The sequence below is a fragment of the Sciurus vulgaris genome, assembly GCF_902686455.1.
Source record: "Sciurus vulgaris genome assembly, chromosome: 15".
Taxonomy (NCBI): domain Eukaryota; kingdom Metazoa; phylum Chordata; class Mammalia; order Rodentia; family Sciuridae; genus Sciurus; species Sciurus vulgaris.
The window spans coordinates 79,982,048-80,001,014 of record NC_136476.1 but is presented as its reverse complement, the minus strand read 5'-3'; the positions used below and the strand labels follow the sequence as shown (position 1 = coordinate 80,001,014).

Below are 18,967 nucleotides of genomic sequence, written 5' to 3'. Positions count from 1 at the left end.
AGAAGGTTCCATGTGCTGCTGAGAAGAAAGTGAATTTGCTCATTGATGGATGGAATATTCTATATATGTCTGTTAAGTCTAAGTTATTGTGTTATTGAGTTCTATGATTTCTTTGTTTAGTTTTTGTTTGGAAGATCTTTTAATTTTTAAAAAAGTACTAGTGTGATTGGATGTTAATTCATATAAGACTACAGTTGCCCACATGTATAAATTGTGATGCCTAAGCACATCTTTTAAAAAGGTCTGATTGGGATGCTGGTAAGAGGAGAAAGATAACAAGAATATGTCAAGTTTTGTGGGAAAGTGAAATTGATTCAACTAATTAGACTTGGAGATTAATAATTGACATGGAGATAAAATTGGATAGGTTGCTATTAATGGTGAGGTTAAGGACTCTAGACCATTATGATGGCTTTATAACATAAAGGTCTTGAAGCATGAAAAGTGGTATAGGTCCTCTAAATTTTTAATGTAGAATTATCATGTGAACCAACAATTCCACTAGTGGCATATACCCAAAAGAAGTGGAAACAGGAACTTGGACAGATATATGTATGCCCATATTCTTAGCAGACCCATAAACAATAGGTGAAAGCTGAAAGTCACCCAAGTATGCATTGATGGCATAATGGATAAACAGTGTAGCATATACATATTATTCAACTTTAAAAAAGGAACAACATTCTGACACATGTTGCAACATGGAGGAACCTTGAAGACATTATGCAAGTGATATAAGTCAGTCACAAATGGACAAATGCTGTATGACTCTACTTTGATGAGGTACCTAGAGTAGTAAATTATATAGAAACAGAACACAGATGGTGTTTGCCAGCAGCTGGGAGGAGGAAATAATGAAGAGGTGGCATTTAATGGGTTTAAAGTCTCAGTTGAGGAAGATGACAGGTTCTGGAGATAGACTGGTGGTGATTGTTGTATAACAGTGTGAATTACTTAATGTCACAGTACCATGCACTTAAAATTAGTTGAAATAGTAAATTTATGTCACTATTTGTCATAATAAGTCACACACAAAAAAATAAGTGATATTTGGGATATGCACTGCTTCTCTGATAGTACAGATGGGGCAGGCAGCAATATTCCCGGGAGAGAGAGGCAGAATTTTGGTATAAGAAAATCTTTTCTTTGACGGGTACAGTGTGTTTCACTTGTGGAGATATCAGCTTTTATCTATACTGTATGCACTAGGTTGGTCTTAGCACTGGGGTTCTCAGTGTGGTTTAGAGGAACTAGGAAACACATTTTCCTAAGTAGGAAAACATTTTTTTCTCTCATTTACTGTTTAATTTTTTTCATAGACGATACAAAAATAGCATCTAGCCTTCAAATTATTCTGTTTATATTTTTTATTTTTATTTAAATTTTTTTTGTTGTAGTTGGACACAGTGCCTTTATTTTATTTATTTTTATGTGATGAGGATAGAACCCAGTCCCTCACACATTCTAGGCAAGCACTCTACCACTGAGCTAAACCCCCAGCCCTATCCTGAGTTTTTAATGAGTTCATCTTCTAAATATCATATTCACTAGTTGAGTGCTACTTTGTAGTCATTTTTATTTATATCCTGAACTTGGCAAAGGAATTTAAATAGAGGAATTGGAAAGCTCTCATTCATAATCTGCTAAGGCCTATTTCATGACAACATGTTTTAGTTATTTGTCCAGATGTATTCTTATTGTTGAGTCACAATAATGACTAGAAGACAGATCAACATGAGGACATAAATAAATATAACCAAAAAAGAAAGCCAGTGTTGGATTCTTTGGAATCTGATGGATCCAGGCCGAATCCCAGCTCTGTTACTTAACTGTGAATTTGCTTTTTGTGAGCCTCACTTTCTTATTTATAAAAATAGTGATACATCTCCTTACCTACTAGGGTTGTTGTGATTAAATAAAGTAAGTTAAACCACCTAAGGTAATGACTGGTATACTGAGGCATTCAGCAAGTGGTAGCTGGTAGAGGTAAAGTCGTTACTGCAAAACTGTTGACTGGGCCTCTGTTTCTGAAACCCAGCCTGCAAACTTAGAAAGCAAAAATATTAGCAGAAAGGTCCTTCAGTTTATACATATTCACCTCAGGGTTTCTATAAATCTAGGAGAGTCCCTAGTGCATCTGATGTTTACAGATCATTAGCAAACAGATGCCAGAAGGCAAAAATAAATTGTAGCTTAAAGATTTGGGAACCACTGACAATGTAGGGAAAATCAGTTTCTGATAAAGTTATAACATTTCTAAGTGAGTAATAGAAGGCAATGGGAAAATTTTAATTGGGTTTATAAAAGTTTATTTCAGGAACACCCATATTTCCAATTTGAGGCACACCTATACGTCTGTAGGCATCTTATTTATAGTGTTTGCTTATTTCTCCATTGGGGTTAATAATAAAACAACAACTAGTATTTGTTGTGTGCTTACTACATGCCAATGTGAAATTTAGGAAGCCTGTAGCATTCAAAGGCTTGTTTTCAATTGGATGATTTGAAATTGGCCTTTTATCCACTTGGAGAAACAGCATATTTAATGAGTTTATTTTCTTCTGTTATATTTCAGATATTTGTTGGGTATTAATAGCAGGCAAGCCATTTTGTGGAAAGCAAAGATAAGAGAAACATGGGACCTGGCACTACAAAAAACCTCCTTTTTATATTGTATATCCTTCAGAAGTAGGTGTAGTACATCCTGGAATGAACTTTGGTCTAATATTCCTTCTCTACTACTTCTTCCCTGAAGCCTTCTTTCCCCTCTGGGCAAGGCTACCTGCCCCTCTGTTAATCCCTGCCACAGAGCTGAGCAAGTCTATGGTAACGACTTGTTTAACTCTGTGTTCTCTAATTAGGGTTAGTTAGACTGCAAACTCCTGGAGGACAGGAGACTGTAGCTTATTCATTTGGGCCAGCCATATCGAGTGTTTGAACTATGATTGAATACAAATTTTATAACTTTAGACAAGTTTGATTTCTTTGTGATAAAGTTGTCACAATGGTCCTGATAGCATAGCTTTCATGAAGGTAAAAGCAGAAATTTTGCCAGTATCAATCACAGCACTGGCACATAGTGGGTACTCCATCCATAGCTTAATATTTGAATCAGTAATTAAGTCATCTCTTTTCACCAAATTTGACAGATGTGATATATCTATTTATGAAGACCATATGCAGTGATGTCACCTTTGTAATACATAAAGGGTACAGCTGTCATTTAGGTTAACTCTAAAGTAATTATTCACATTGGCATAAAGATGTGACACTTAGGTTGCTCATTCAGAAAGATAGAATAGAGCTGGGGTCTAGCTCAGTGATAGACCACCTGCTTCAGGCCAAGGCCCAGGTTTCAATCCCCAGTACTGCAAAATAAAGTGAAAAGATGGGTTAAAATGAATCCTAGATCATAGAAACATTACATGAAGCCTGATATTAAAGCCATTAAATACAGACTTCATCTATGTGTTATCTATCAGTCTGATATGATTTAGGGATTAGTTCTAAATTCTTAACTAATTTAACAAGTGCCTAAATATTAGAATTTAAATAGTAATAAAAGTTGAAAGCTAAGATATGCAATAGGGACAAGGCACACATATTCTTTTGACCCCTGCCTCCACGGCCCCTCCTTTAGCACATGGTTACCTTCTCTTTTTCATTTTAAAATCCTCTTTGGAATTTCACTTATGTTTTGATTTTGGGGTGTACATGATGTAAATTTGGCTAAGGATCAAATTGATATTCCTTTTGTAGATAAAGTTAGTTATGAAAAAATTTCAAAGTATTAGTAGGCAGTGGCATTTACTAGTTGAAATCCATCAGCATTCTCCAGAAGGAAAGATGAAACTCTAGATTTTATTCTGTAATGTCAATGAACTCATTATTTGTAGAACAGCTGATGCATTTAGGACTTGTTGATTCACTTAATTGGTAACTGTACAACATTCATAACTCCAACAACTGAAAACAATAGGTCAGTGTCTGCTGTTTATGCATAAATAGTCACTTTGGAGCAGGATATGTCAGAAAGGCAGAATACGTTAGTTGGAGGAGGAATCGGGCATGTGAATGGTCTCATGCTTGCCATACTGAGGTGGGTTTTGCTCTTTCCTTCAGTAAGCTCTTTGTGCTTTTATTATTAAGATGTAGATGGTCAACTGTTTCTATATTATCAGGCTGGCTGCTTTTGAAATAGTATTTAATTGTATTTTAAATTCCAAGGTTAGGGTGTTGCTAGAACAGAATCGCAGTTTAAAATTGGGATGATGCATCATAATTAGAATAAGTTATGCTCCATGTGTATGTAAAATGTCAAAATACACTTTACTGTCATGAATATCTAAAAAGAAGAAATAAAAAATGATCTTAAAATAAATTTGGGATGATGTAATGTTTTTCTATCTTATAGTTTCATAATTCATGGCAAAAAGTTAATACATGGAATAGATTTTTTTTTTAAATTACAGATTCCACTTGTATACCGAAACCAAATAAATGTTCATTTAAAGTTCTTAAAAATGATTTTTTTCCTAATTGGTGAGTTAGACTCCTTTGAAATTTTAAAACTAGTAACTTAAAAAAATAGTGATTTTTAATTTAGAAATGTTTGAAAGACAAAAAAAGGATTTTTGTTTCATCATCAGGGAAAACATGTTGATCTTTTAACTACATAAAACATTTGAAGCATTCCTCTTAAAAATGTTTTTTAAATAAGTAAATTTTAACTATCATAAAAGGTATAATTTACTAGAATAATTGTATTCAGTTAAAATGCTGAACTAATGATTCAGATATTTTATAATATAAATGAAGCTGAATTTTTTTTATAACTTTAATAGGTTTAATAAGCAGTGTCCTTGAAATTCTTTATTTAACCAAGTCCAGTTAGTAGTCATACTACCAGGAAACTTTATTCTGCATTATGCAAAAATTTTTAAACTCTTCCTTGCAGATTAAAAGAAAGTTACTTCTGAATATGTTTTGGGAAAGATTGAGCTGGTCTTCACAAGGTGGCACAACTTCTTAGACCATTTTGTGAGTCTACATTTTTGGTGTGTGAAATTGGAAAATGCCATTAATGAAAGAACAGTGGAGTGGTCTATTATCCTGTTTGCAGCATATTCCCATCTTCTCATCTGGAAAATTAAATCTGATTACAGCTTGGATTAACATTTATGGTTGTGGAGAGAGGAAGGTGGTACCTTAAACTCCATGAAATTGAACAATGAGATTATATCATTTATAGCTAAAGTTAAAGTTCTGCTTTTTTAAAGAGCAGATTTTTATAATTGTGAATTTAAAGGTGTTTACTATTTTGTCTCTTTTGAACTGAAATATCCTTGAAATAATGATTGGACAAATTCAGTAGGCATTAACTGTGATGTTTTCTGCCTTGATACTTGGCATGTTAAAAGTGAAAGCAGAGTGGGTTCCTGTATTAAATGCTACATTTGTAGCTTCTCTTAAATTTCCTAAAGGAGCTCCAGTTATAGAAGTTAGTGACATTTGGTCAATATGCAGCTCTTACTTATTTATTTCATACAAACGAAGTCAGTGTATTTTTAAATCAATTAAAAAATATGTCATGCCTTAACTCTTCAAGTGGAGTCATTGGTGTGACAGAGTGGGAAATGGGGAAATAATTTGGTCTTGTGTTTGAGTGTATTCATACTAGTTACTGATGTGCAAACGAGCCCTCGTATGTAACTATGGTGCTTTTATGAATTATTTTGTATTTCTGTTGTAAAAGATCTGTCTACCACGTTTTCTAGGAACTTTAAGCCTAAGGCAGAACTCAAGGATTTTGGAGCCTGTGTAAAATAATTTATAGTACCTTTCCAGTAAGTCTTGCCCAAACTCTTATTCTATTAATTAAACATCCTGTGGCAATCTGGTATATCTTAAAGATTTAAAAGTATGTATAGAAGACTAGAAAGCCTAGGCTATTGAGATGGAAGAAAATTAGCCTTTGTTTTTAAAAAGAAAAGAAGCAAGACATGTTTGTTCTGGAGATCTTTTTTTTTTTTTTTTACTCCTGATGTGAAGATGTAGCTTTTTATGCATGGTCATGTTCTCTGCCTGAATGAGATTGTGCTGTTGAAAGTCCTATCTTGTGAAATGTCTTGTTTAAAATATGAATGCTTCTTGTGGTACTCAGGTGAGTGGTGCACACATTTCTGTGGGGACAGCCAGCCTCATGGATGTCTGTGATCCTGGGAGAGGTAGTGACCCATCACATTGACATGATGTGAAATCTCTTTAAGAGCCAACTGCCTCTTTTAGGGCTGTTTAGTAAAAGATGTGTAGACTCTATCATATGATACATATTATTGGAAAGATATTTTAAATACCTTATTTGCTGTTGAAAAGTATTTTCCTGGGAAATGATTAAATTGATTTTTAAATTTGTAAGAAACTATGACTTAAATCAGGAGAAAGTTGCTAAGAGGAGGGTAAGGAAAGAATAGTGTTCTGTGTACCACTCCATTATGTTCTTAATTTTCTGTCAGAGAGACAGTTCTTAGGAAAAAAGCTTGACATATGCTGATAACTCTATTCTTACTGCCAATTGCCTAAGCAAATTGTTATGTTACTTTCTTCCATGGAAGTACTCTCATCTGCAGATTTTTGTGTTGAAAGTTAGCTGTTTGGTGACACTGCATTTGGCGGTGAGCATATGAATGTGAGAAGGTGTTTTGGAACATAAGCAATTATAGCATTGGATGGTGGATAAAGAAATAGATACATAAATATTAGACCAATGCAGTTTTCCAGTGTATGTTATTTTCCATATAAAGATATAGAACATTTCATAAAATGTTCCCAGACCATTTAAAACTCAAAGAAATGCAGCTGACGCAATGAAATACATAGAGTACTTGTAAAAACATACAGACACGCAAGTGGATTGCTGCCAGACAGAAAATTTAAAGGCGGTTTGCTTAACTGCAGGGTGCTAGGTTTTGTACATGTGCCATGCTGAAACTGTTAGTGAGGCGGGTGTTGTGTTGCTTGAGAAAAGCAGATTGTATTTGGACCTTTTTAACTCAGATGTCCCAATGTCGATATTTTGGTGACATTATGGCATTGTGATCAACTCAATGTGAAACAAGATTTCAACCTCCTGTACAAAATAGAGATTTTAAGAAAATTCAAATAAATTTTTTGCAGTCTCTGTTAATTTTTATAAAATGGCTTTCATAGTTTTATTAACTATCAGACTGGATCTTTGAGCTAATTGAATGGAACTTTGTAGGTTGGACTTTAGTTTTTAAAAGCATTGTTTTAGAGAATATTAAGGACCCATGAGTTTTGCTTTTTGTAAACCTCAGGGGCCTTAAAGAGAACTAAACAAAAGTTTTATGCTTGAATTGTAGTAAATAATCACTCATATGTTATCTTGGAACTTTATTCTGTTAAAATTTGGGACTCTCACTTGAGGGATGGTCTTAGGACAGTTCAAGGAGTTTAATTGGTGGTGTTTACATTCCCTGTCAGGCAGTGGTTAGGATGATATGGTTGGAAGGCCTTTATGTTGGCATACCATAGCCATCTTTTCCTTCAGTGTGTTAAAATAGGTAGATTTTTCTTTTTGTCCATTTCTTCTGTTTTTTAATTATCTTATGCATGTCTGTGAATAAAATACATTTTTAAAGTGAAAAGTCTTATATGAATATAGTTTCTTTTAAACAGAGTTGATTAGTTTTAAGAACCTTCTCCCACCCTTGAATAAGAAACTTTTTTAAAATTGAAGAATATACCACAAATGCTAGTCCCTAATGTTTATCCCTTCACAAAATAGTGATAGAAAAATAGCCTTTGGTTTTATTTCTGTTTTGTGGTTCCCAAGAAGCACAAACTACTGCAAGAAAGAGAACATGATATTACAGATTTATATAGGAGTCATATCTGAATGAAATTTTCTAGTTGAAGAGTAAGTGTTACCCACATGACAATTGGAAGAAAAAGAATAAGCCTTAGTTGATTTTGTGGTTTCTTCCAACTTCTATTTTATTATGTCCCTCATGACTTAGAGCTGCATATTTTGGTCTCTGGATCAAATTTTAAGTTGTTTGTGTATGTTAGGAATTATAACCCTAATTTTTTAAAGTCCCTTCCTTCTCCCTCTTCCTCATGGTACACTTTTAAAGGTTTCTTGGGCAACAGAGTGTTCTTTGTACCTTACTAGCTATTTTTTCTTTGTAGAGTACAGGTTAAGCATCAGTAATCTGGAAATCAGAAATGCTCTAAATTTCAGATTTCAGATATTTGGATTATGAATGCTCAACCACTGAAGTCTATGCAAATATTCTAAAAATCAGAAAAACTTCTAAAACTTAACACTTCTGGTCCAAAGCATTTTCAGGTAAGGGATACTCATTCTGTACTTTTCCTGCTACAGTGTCAGTACTATCTAGTTTCCTCTCTCATGGGAACTGAAACCTTGTGTGGTTTCAGTCCTTCTGGCTAAAGATAAGCCCTAGCTTCTTCTTCTGACCCACCAGGGCAGCCTTGAATGGTACTCCACGGGGTGTTAGTTTCAATCTAGTAGACATGTCATAGGTACCTTGCTAATAGCTGAAGTTGAGTATAAAGAGAGAAATTGATCCCAAGTCTTCAAGTCAACCAGAAGACACCCAAGAACCAAATGGTCTGCATAGAGATTCAACTTTTTTGTACCACCCATTTTGGGAAACTATTTTTGGTGTGACTTTTTGAATCTCCCTACTTTCGTTGTTAGACTTGGATATTAAAAAAAATAACATCCGTTGGCTGTAATGAAAATTGAAAATTGATATATTCTAGAATTTAAATGTAGTAAGTAAACAGGTCCTTCATTTTTTCTTGATTCTTCATCAAATAACCATTAACTGTGCTTTTGTATTGTGATTTGGAAGCATTTAACTTTTACATGGATTCACTTTCACAGAAAAGTAAATTAGTGTTGTAAATTGGTGTTTTAGATGTGAAAAGTGAGTAGTATGCATTGTGAGATCACTGTTAGATGGGAAACCCTTATATACTGTGCTTTTCCATAAACTTTTTGCACTGATACATGGTTTCTCACATAGATATTATTCTGATCACTCCCCTTAATGTGTTTTGAAGAACCAAATCTTTTTATTAGAAAAGATTTAATGATTTCATAATCAATAGTAAATGGAGTGCTAATAGCTTTTAATTAGTACACTTCTGTATTGATTTACAGACATAGAATTGGATTATCTTGCCAAGATGATTTAAGAATTAGGTGACCCTTTTAGTAATTTCATTCTGGATGGTCAGGAAAGGTATTTTCAAACCTGTAGCAAGTTGAATTATGTTAAACAGTTCTCATATCATGCTATTTTGATTGTACTGACAAGTGTTTGTTGTGTGTTGAAGAAAATTTGGTCTACTTTTATCCATTTTTCATAAGAGGTCATTTGTGCTTGGGGGAGGATATGTTTTATTTTTTAAAAGCACTGAGTTTTGCATTTCTTCCTTGAAAGAAGTCTCTCATTTTCCTTTTCTCCCCAGTCTGAAGCTGGTGCTTAAGGTTTATCAAGCCAACATCTGTAACAATGAAAAGGAGGCAGCTGATTAGAGAAGAAAAGTCAAGCAGGTTTAAGAATCATTTTCTCTGGAAAAATATATTGAGGGCAATTTGCAGCTGGCAAGATTTTTGCATTAGGTAATAGTCTAAAGTTAACAGTAGCATCAGGTCTTTAAAATTTTTCTTTTTTATATTTCTGGAGGAGGGTAATGGGAGTGCCTTGCCGAGCCCTTCCTTGTGCTCATCAACATAGCAGCCTCAGCTGCCCCCCTTGGATCCCCTGCCAGGGCTGCTATCATCTTCTGATCAAATATTAATGTGTGATCCTCTGCTTGCTCACTAATCCAAAGCCAATTAATATTATCTGTCAATTATTTACAGATCCTGAGGTGCAGAGGCAATTCCCGGAGGACTACAGTGACCAGGTTCGGAATGCGTAATTAATTTTTTACATGACAAAATTTATTTCAGAGTTGTTCAACATATTATTACTGTTCTTTTTACTGAAAGAGATAAATGAATTTTTAGAAGGGACGAAAAGCAGTAATTAGGAACCAAAGACAAAAAGTAGAACATTGAAGTAAGATTGAAAATATTAGTGCTAGATTTGGGTGTTTCCCTCAGAGGGGGAAATGTACAGAAACTAAGCATGAAAATCTATCACAAATTTCACTTTTCACTTTGTACTTTGAGGTATGCTACAGTCTGCAGTTCATTAGGAAATCCTTTTTGGATTGCCTGTGAACTTTTTCCCCTCCCTTTTAATGCTATTTAAGCAGTCAAGAATCAGTATAACCAAAAAGGGAGTGAAGTTATAACATTTCCTGGAATCTGAAATGAATCATGAAACTATCAGTTATAGTAGTACTAGAAGAAGATGATACACATGCTGGAATTGTCTTAGGGTAAAGATGGTTTTGATGATGATAGTGAAAGTTCAGATTGGCCACTTGGTTCTGCCATCTCAAAATTCCAGGATTCTGAAAACCGAATGGAGTGGAAGGAACTATTTTACTCATAAAATGGTGCTGAAGTTTTAATATTGCTCTACTTTTTATAATAAATTCCGTGTTATACATTCAGGATCCCATTTTCTATCTTGAGAAATATTGAAGATGTTTTGCAGCTTTATTTGGCATCTTACATTTTTAGTTCAAACATACAATTTGGTGTACTTTTAAAAGCATTTTTTAAATAAAAGCATCCCTGATGACATGGAATAAGACAACTTTATAAAACCTTTCACATGAGGGATATTGTACACAATCAAAGTATGTTTTTGAAGCACATCCATTTAATTTTTTCTATTAACAGTCTTTAAATGAGGATAAGCATAATGGAATAGAATATCTAGTACAGTAGAAATAACACCTTTGTAGTGCGGCCTTCATATAGAGAGCAATGTATCTGATACATCTTTATGAACACAAGGATCATAATGTGATTAGTAGTATAACTGGATAGTCAGTATAATGAGAGTCTTTGTAATGAGATTTTATAGTTCAAGAACCTAGGAGACTGGTCTGATTTGCTTTGTATCTTATCTCCAAACTAAAATAAAATTGTTAAAAATCTTCTAAAGGCTTCCCATTCTATCTCTGGCTTCATCTTTTACCAGGAAGAGTTAAATTTTTATTTTGTTTTAAATTGCCATAGGATTAAGTCCTTTGGATTTAAACTACACAATTTGAAGATTATAGGACCTTTTCATTTAGTGAGGTTTTTTTTCTTTAAACAATGTCTAAAGGACTGAAAAGTATTGTTTGGAATATACTTGAGGCCATAGCTCTTAAAAAAATTATTGTTCTAAAATTTTGTGTCTAGATAGATAACCTTTGTGGTCCTGTGTTCTGAATTACCCAGTGAGAGAAAGTTTTGTGCAAAGAAACTTAAAATAGCATAGTTACCATCTGGGTCTATTCCTTTAAACATAGTTTCTTACTATATCTGAAAATTTTTGAGCAACGTGATTTTTTTTTTGGTGTAACTTTAAAAAATTGCATGGGTAATATGTTTGTAACAAAAATTCAGGAAATGTAGATAAAGCAAGAATAAATTAAAAAGAATGGAAGGAAAGAAAATATAAATCTGCTATTTTACTACTTACAGAAAACTACTGTAACATTTTGGTGTTTATCTTTCCATGTTTCTTTCTCTGAGAATGTATATATGTACATGTGTTTGAGGAGGGTGTGTATATGTATGTACATATATGTATATGTGTGTACAGAGATAAATGTAGCCTTTATTCTGTCATTGCATATGGAGCCCACTTATTAGATATTATTGTTATGAATTTAGTTCTCTTTACTTTGGTCAATGGTTGCTCTTACAAGCATTTCATGTATTGAACTTGGAGTAATTAAAATTAATAGTAGGAACAAAAAATGGCTTTAGTTATTTTATAAGTGCTCATAGGTTAGTATCATTTGTTTTCTTTGTTTAGCTCAATGACATAAGTTTCAAATTTGGAGACTGGTACTCCTTGGCTAGATATAGACTTTTAAGAGTGAGCACATCACTCTTCACAGCAGCTGCACCAACTTGAGACATGTGATTTCCCTCCTTAACCTTAAACAACTCAAGGAATGAAGAATGAAGGATTTATTTTGGTTTTGAAGATGTTACCTCTAAATTCTCCCAAATTTATTTGAGCATTATATCTATTACTATGTAGAAAGAGAATGGCTTCTTTCTTTCTTTTTTTTTTTTTTTTTTTTTGCGGTGCTGGGGATTGAACCTTGTGCTTAAGAGGCAAGCACGCTACCAACTGAGCTATGTCCCCAGCCCATGAATGGCTTATTTCTTATTTACCTTTTTCATCATATAGATTCTAATTTTATATGTTTTTTTCATTTTAGCAATTGTTGGAATAAACCAAACTGTCTTTCTCCTTGGTGTGCTGTTATAAAAAATTCTTAGGAATATTTCTATTACTTACAAACTAAGTGCCAAATATGCTCAATCTAGACATTTCTAGTATTAGAACATTTATAATGTGATCCTTAAGGGATATTTGAGATAATTGACCACAAAGTATAGCACTTATTACTGCACACATGTACACATGCACACAACTCCCCCTCCCCCGCCCGGGTTTTCCCGCCTCATTCGCCTAAACTACCAGTGGTTGTTTTTACATATAGTGTATTTCCCATGTACCAGCACACTTGATCAGAGAGGCTTGCTGCTGCTAGATGTTTTATTCTGTGTGTTCTTTGTACCTTACAGTAAAAGAATCTGTCACAAATTATTGTGGCTCACTGCTTTAGAAACTGAGAAAAAAGGGAGGTTAGATTGACATCTGTGACTGAATAATGATGACCAGCCTTTTGGCTCTCCTTGAGCCACAAAGCTAGCACTGCCTTTAGAGTGGAAAAAGAAGTAAGAAGAAAGGGGAGGGATAAAAGAGAGTTACAAATCTGTGGTCCCGGAGATGTATTACTGTTGGGCCAGTTGTCTGCGTGGTATGATAATCCATTTTGATCTTCTCTGTCTTAATTGTCTGCTAAAGACAAATGGGCAGTAAAAGTTCATCAGTTTCATCTTTTTGCTTCTCGTTTAGAAGCAGAATAAATGATCCATCACTACAGAGGAAGCCTTTCTTTCTGTCACGGAAGTAATGCAGACCCAACACGTTTTATTAAAATGTTTTCCCCTCATTATTTCAGTCCTCTCAGCTCTGATAGATCTTACTGTTTCATAAAAAATGTAATCTGAAATGTAAATAAGGGTCTTGATACAGAGAGAAGAAGTAATGAGCAGCCTGAGCCACATTTTAGGACTCTTGATTATAATTACTGACAAAGTGATTTCTCTGTGCCCCATTTTTTTCCCCTCCTTAAGTTGTCTGTGACACCCTCAGACCACAATGACATCTATGGTTTAAAACCATTAAATCACTGTAACACTCAATATTTCATTTAAGATCTGGAAAGCCTGTTATCTTTAAACCTGAAAATACAGGCTTTGTTAATTCCTGAAAGACACGCAGTGCCTGTATTTTTTAAAAGAGAAAAACAAACAACAAAAAGGGCAAAAGCAAGGTCTTTTTGGAGTTCATATTACTTATTCATCTGCTTTTGTTTAAAGCTTAGCTAGTTTAAATACTAAAACATCAACACTGGTAAGATTCTCACTTGAAAAGGATCCTGTATTTTTGAAAAATCTAACAACTTATAAAATTTTTAAAAATGTAGCTCTCATGAGTATGATATGAAATAGTCTAAACCATTTAAAAAAAAAGAGTTTAGATTACTAAATTCCAGATATAATTCTGAGTTTGGGTAACAGTCTAGATTCTTTTCAGTCTTTTCCAATAACTTTAGTAATGTGGTATTTAATAAAAGCCTGCCTAATAGAGAGATTTTGTTAAAGAAGGACAGAAGGACCATGATAATGTATTTTCTCATTTCTAAAAATGGTTTCTCAAAGATAACATATCAGACATTAAAAATAAGAAAAACCATGAATATCTTTGAGCCATTAATAAAACTATGAATAGCCTTGTAGTTAATTAGGTAGATATATAAGTATTCCATTATGTTTACTGTGTTCATTCATAATTATGGAAATAATTGGTAAAACTTATTGTGATTAGTGCAGGTTTAATGAATACTAATTGAATTAAGGGAGAAAAGAGAGTTAAATTAGAATGTTAGCAATTTACAGTCACCACTCTCATCATACCCTATCTTTGGCTTCAAAACATATTTTTCAGATTTATAAGCATAAGTCTTCAGTAATTATAATGTGTGGAATGGGATAGTTTGAAATAAAGATATAGGAACCTATCAGAAGATTTCCATAAATAGCCTTGTCTATGTCTCAGGTATAATAGGTATTATGCATATGGTTTTAAAACATACTGGTTTTAATGTGATTCCTTCTTGTACTAAAACATGTAGGATTAATAATTTCTCACAATTGCATTTTTTATAGTTGGTTTGTTCTAAGAGTGCTGATTAAGAGGTGAGTGTCCTAGAAGTTGTTACTCCATGTGTTCAGCTATAGTTTGATGAAATACAGTGAGTGTCTTAGAGCTCTTTGAAGAGTGGTCCGCGCACACTTACTTACCCACCTCAGTATATGCAGATCGCTATTTAGAGTTGCAGGTAATTTTTTTTTCCACTGGCACTAAAACAGAGGTTATAATGAAACCAACAATCTTCATGCATTTATAGAAACTATAAAATTTTATGGAAATCTTTATATAGAAACTAACAGTGTTTCTTGTACAAGCTCTATAAGAAATGTAGAAACATGGTACATTGGGAAAAATAAAAAAGTGCCCTTTCTTTTATGATTTTATATGGCCTATGTGATTTCAAAATTGTACTATAGGCAGTTAAGCAAATTATAAAAACATACATCAAGTATATACTAAAAAGGAGCAAAAATATGTTGCATAACTTGAGCTAATTGTGATGGAAATTGGCATTTCTGAGTTGCAAATAATTGCTTAAATATGGAGTTTTCATGTGTTCGTTTTTCAGGTATTCTCTAAAGAAAACATTTCTTAAGCTTCCAGTGATCCACACATTACCTATGTAAATCAATTGGAAGATTCAGATTAGAAAGAGAGATAATATTTAAATAAGACTTGGTGTTTGCATGTTGATGATGGTCTCATTCTTTTGGTGAGCTCCAATTTATGAAAACTTCTGTGTTATTTTCTTTTTAATTTGGTAAACCAGAGACTAAATATTTCCATCTTAAAATTCATTCATAATGTTGATTCACTGAAAGAATACTGTTTAATAAGAAATTACATATGTAATCCACAGTTCCTAAATTTTTTGTTACAGTGAAAGGAAACCATATTATTCCAAAATTATATGACACACATGTATAATGCTCACATAAAGTGTAAAACAAATGATAAAATTTGATTTCATCTCTTTATTAGGCATGGAAACATAAGCAAGAGACACTTTATTGTATAAAATGTGTCATTGATTCAGCAATGGTTCTGCCAATTTTTCTTTCATTGGTTTGTGTTTTTGAGCCATAGATTTTTAAATTGGAATTGAAATTTTGGTTTTTTGCCCCTTTGGGTCTTACATTCACAGAATACACAAAGAATGGAATTGAACTTGGGCATATCCCATTCTCTTGAAAACATTTGATCTATCTATTTTTCTTTCTTTCTCTCCAGAGTGGGTGCTTCTACCCTACTCATACAGTCTATTCAAGTTGGGTCACTTTAAATGGTGAGGTCACATTTAATCTTGGAAACTAACTTTTCTTTTCTTTTTTTCTTTCTCAAGGCTAGATCTTGATATATTGCCTAGGCTAATTTCAAACTTGGCTCAAGTGATTGTCCTGCCTCAGCTTCCCAAGTAGCTGGGACTATAAATACACACCACTACTTGTGGCTGATCTGGGAAACATTTTATGACATTATGTACCATGGAACAGAATTCGTGAGTTCATTTGAATCTCACCTGAAGAATTTACCTATATAATGACCAAATAGATCATGTTTTAAAATGATTTTGCAACCTGGTCTTAAAAACAATGACTTAAGCCAGGCGTGGTGGCACATGCCTATAATCTCAGTGGCTCAGGAGGCTGAGGCACAAGGATCACAAGTTCAAAGCCAGCCTCAGCAGCTTAGGCCCTAAGCAATTCAGTGAGACCCTGTCTCTAAATAAAATACAAAAAAGGGCTAGGAATGTGGCTCAGTGGTTAAGTGCCCCTGAGTTCAATCCCTGGTACCAAAACCAAAACCAAAACAAAATACTGACTTATAGTTACAGGTGACTACATCTTCTGCTTTTTACCCTTCATGTCTGTTTTGGGTGACAAATGTAGTCTGTGATTAGGTTTGATTTTTACATTAATTGAGAGAGAGATTGGTAAGTTCATATCTGCATGCTGTGAGCCAGATACTGTTCCAGGTAACTAAGAAGAGAGAGGTAGACTCCATCTCTTCTCTGCAGAAACGTACAGAAATGTCTAGTAGGCTGAAGGATAGGCATGTCTGTCCAAGCTATGTTGATGGTATTGAAACAATGGGGTGGTCATGACACCTGAAGTTGCTAGTGTCTCTGAAAACTAGGACCTTTGGATGATGATGCCACCATGTAATCACATTCCTGCAGTTTCTTTTTCTTTGTGATGTGAAGCCATAGACATTAAAGTTAACCAGAGTGATAGAGAGAAACCCAGTGAAAGATCTTGGAGCCACCATTAAGGAAAGTCATCTTTTAGGCTTGTTTTATATGTGTACTTTTTTGTTTTTGTGGTTCTGGGGACTGGACCCAGGGCCGCATGCATGCTTGGCGAGTGCTCTCCCTCTGAGCTACATCCCCATCCCATTTTATTTTATTTTGAGACAGGGTCTAAGTTGCTGAGGCTGGTCACAAACTTGCAATCCTCCTGTCTCGACCTCCTAAGTCACTGGGATTACAGGTTTGCACTATCATGCCCAGCCTAGATATGTCCTTTTTAAGATTTGCTATTGGTTCATGGAGTTTTTGACCACTTGATTAAAAAAGTCAGTTTTCATATTTCTTAGTAACTTGGCAGTCTGGGACTGTAGGTGAATATGTAACTTTCTTATCCAAAGATACAAATTCTCAATCTTTTTAGACCCTAAAACCTGGGAGGTGATTAGCATGATACCAACAAAGCACCCTGCTGGAGCAGCTTTCTTGAACTGCTACTTCAGTTACCAGGATTGCCCCCAAGATATACGATATTATATGTAATATATATATTTTATTTATTTATATATATGGAACTATGAACTGCATTACAACTTTCTAAAAAAAAATCATTGATAGATTTAAGATGTATAAATGCATCCCAGCATAAAAATCTGATTCTTTGTGTATGTTTAAAAGTGTCTCATTGTTGATAGTTGTCTGGCCTAAATGTTCTTCAAATGTAGGCTCATGGAGGAGTAAATAATCCATCATGTGCTGCATTTTATTTTTCCTGTATTGTTACAAGTCAAATTTATTATTTTATTAGTGCTTTTTAAAGTGTTTGCCAACTAACCACTTTGTATGAAGAGATGTTCTTTATAATACCCATAATCCTGAGTTTTACCCCATTTCTAGAAAAGAGTGATTTTAGGAATTGGATGTTGTTGAACTGGCTTCTTGATGCAAATATGTTTCAAAACCTTAAACATTTAGCCAAACCCAGTTGAAAAATTCAGACATTTTCTGACTTAAGTCTCTTAAGTGAAGGTTTCTTTCCAATTTGGACATTCTCTGTTACAGTTATAAAGAAGGAACTCAGGAAAATTACAAATTCTTTTTGAGACATTCTTTGTGAAAAGCATGCCAAGGTAGACAGCTATGGTAATTTATGCAATCCTTATTTATACATTCTCATTAGAAGCGTTCTCCTGGTTTTATTCAGGCTCCAAAAAAGCCCCACTAAATATTAGGTGTCTTTTGAGTTCTTTCCAATGATTGTTTCTTGCAAGTTACCCACTGATTAGGACCAAGTGAACTGGGTCTGCTTTTGAGAGCTATAGTCTCCATCTTGTCTTTAGCTTCATATAACCAGTCCCTCTTGCTCCTTAGATGCACACACATCAGGTCCTCTTTGTTCTTTCTAAACTGCTCTCTAGTCTGTGCAAATCTTCTATTTCCCTTTGCATTCACAATCCAAGCTTCTCTCATGTATGCTTTTCTTAATGGCCAACAACCCAGTTACCCTGAGGATACTACCCTCTATAAGATGGCCAGGGATACCCTTCTGAAACCTAAATCAAGTCACAGTATTTCTCTTCTGTTAGTTGGTGCCCTCAGGATCTGCCCTAAATTCCTAAACTTGGTTTAAGGTCCATCATCATCTGACCTTGACACATCTTCTAGCCTTGTCTCTTGTAACTTCCCCTTACAGCCCAGATGCAGAATGCTTCACCATTTCCCAGCATGCCTTACTATTTCACTTATGTATATTTTTTTATGGTTGGGATGTTTTGTCCTTTTTGTCCCCCCACCCCACTTCCATACCAATATATTTATGTTAATTGTTAAATTCCTGGCTTGTATCACCTTCTCTGTGAAACTTGCCCTGACTAAATTAGTCACTCTCTCCTTAGCTCTTGGAGAGCACTTGGGATGTTCACTCCTTACATTCTGTAGTTTATATGTCTGTCTCTTTATCAGTCTGTGAACTCTTCAATTATAGAAATGGTTATAGCTAATGTTAGAGGGCCCTCCTAGCAGGCAGGACAAATAAGGGGCTTAGTAAAGGATATGAAGCAAGTGAGCATGGAGGCATGATAGTGTGATTAAGAGCATGGACTTTGGAGCTAAACTGCTTGGGTAAAGATCTCACAGGATTCTGATGAGGTTTAGTTGATTTGAAATGTATGAAGTGAAAACAAAAACAATAAAAAAGAAACGTGTGAAGTATTTAGAATAACACTTGGTGTCTAATAACCAAGAATTGTATAGT

General features: G+C 34.3%; 1 protein-coding gene and 1 long non-coding RNA gene across 18 annotated transcripts in view; one reads left to right on the top strand and one right to left on the bottom strand.

Annotated features, from left to right (window-relative positions):
- Positions 1-18,967, bottom strand: part of LOC306645778 — a 548,414-nt gene that overhangs the window by 74,562 nt on the left and 454,885 nt on the right. The gene's annotated exons all lie outside the window — the stretch shown is intronic.
- The window catches only part of DENND1A (DENN domain containing 1A), a 512,257-nt gene that overhangs the window by 131,881 nt on the left and 361,409 nt on the right, over positions 1-18,967 (top strand). For 12 of the 17 annotated variants that reach the window (XM_079113747.1, XM_079113755.1, XM_079113748.1 and 9 more), the window contains one exon: positions 9,923-9,966. The exons of the other annotated variants lie outside the window; for them this stretch is intronic. In XM_079113747.1, coding sequence (XP_078969873.1) covers positions 9,923-9,966 — 44 coding nt within the window. The remainder of the gene's footprint in view (positions 1-9,922; positions 9,967-18,967) is intronic. 17 annotated transcript variants of the gene reach the window in all.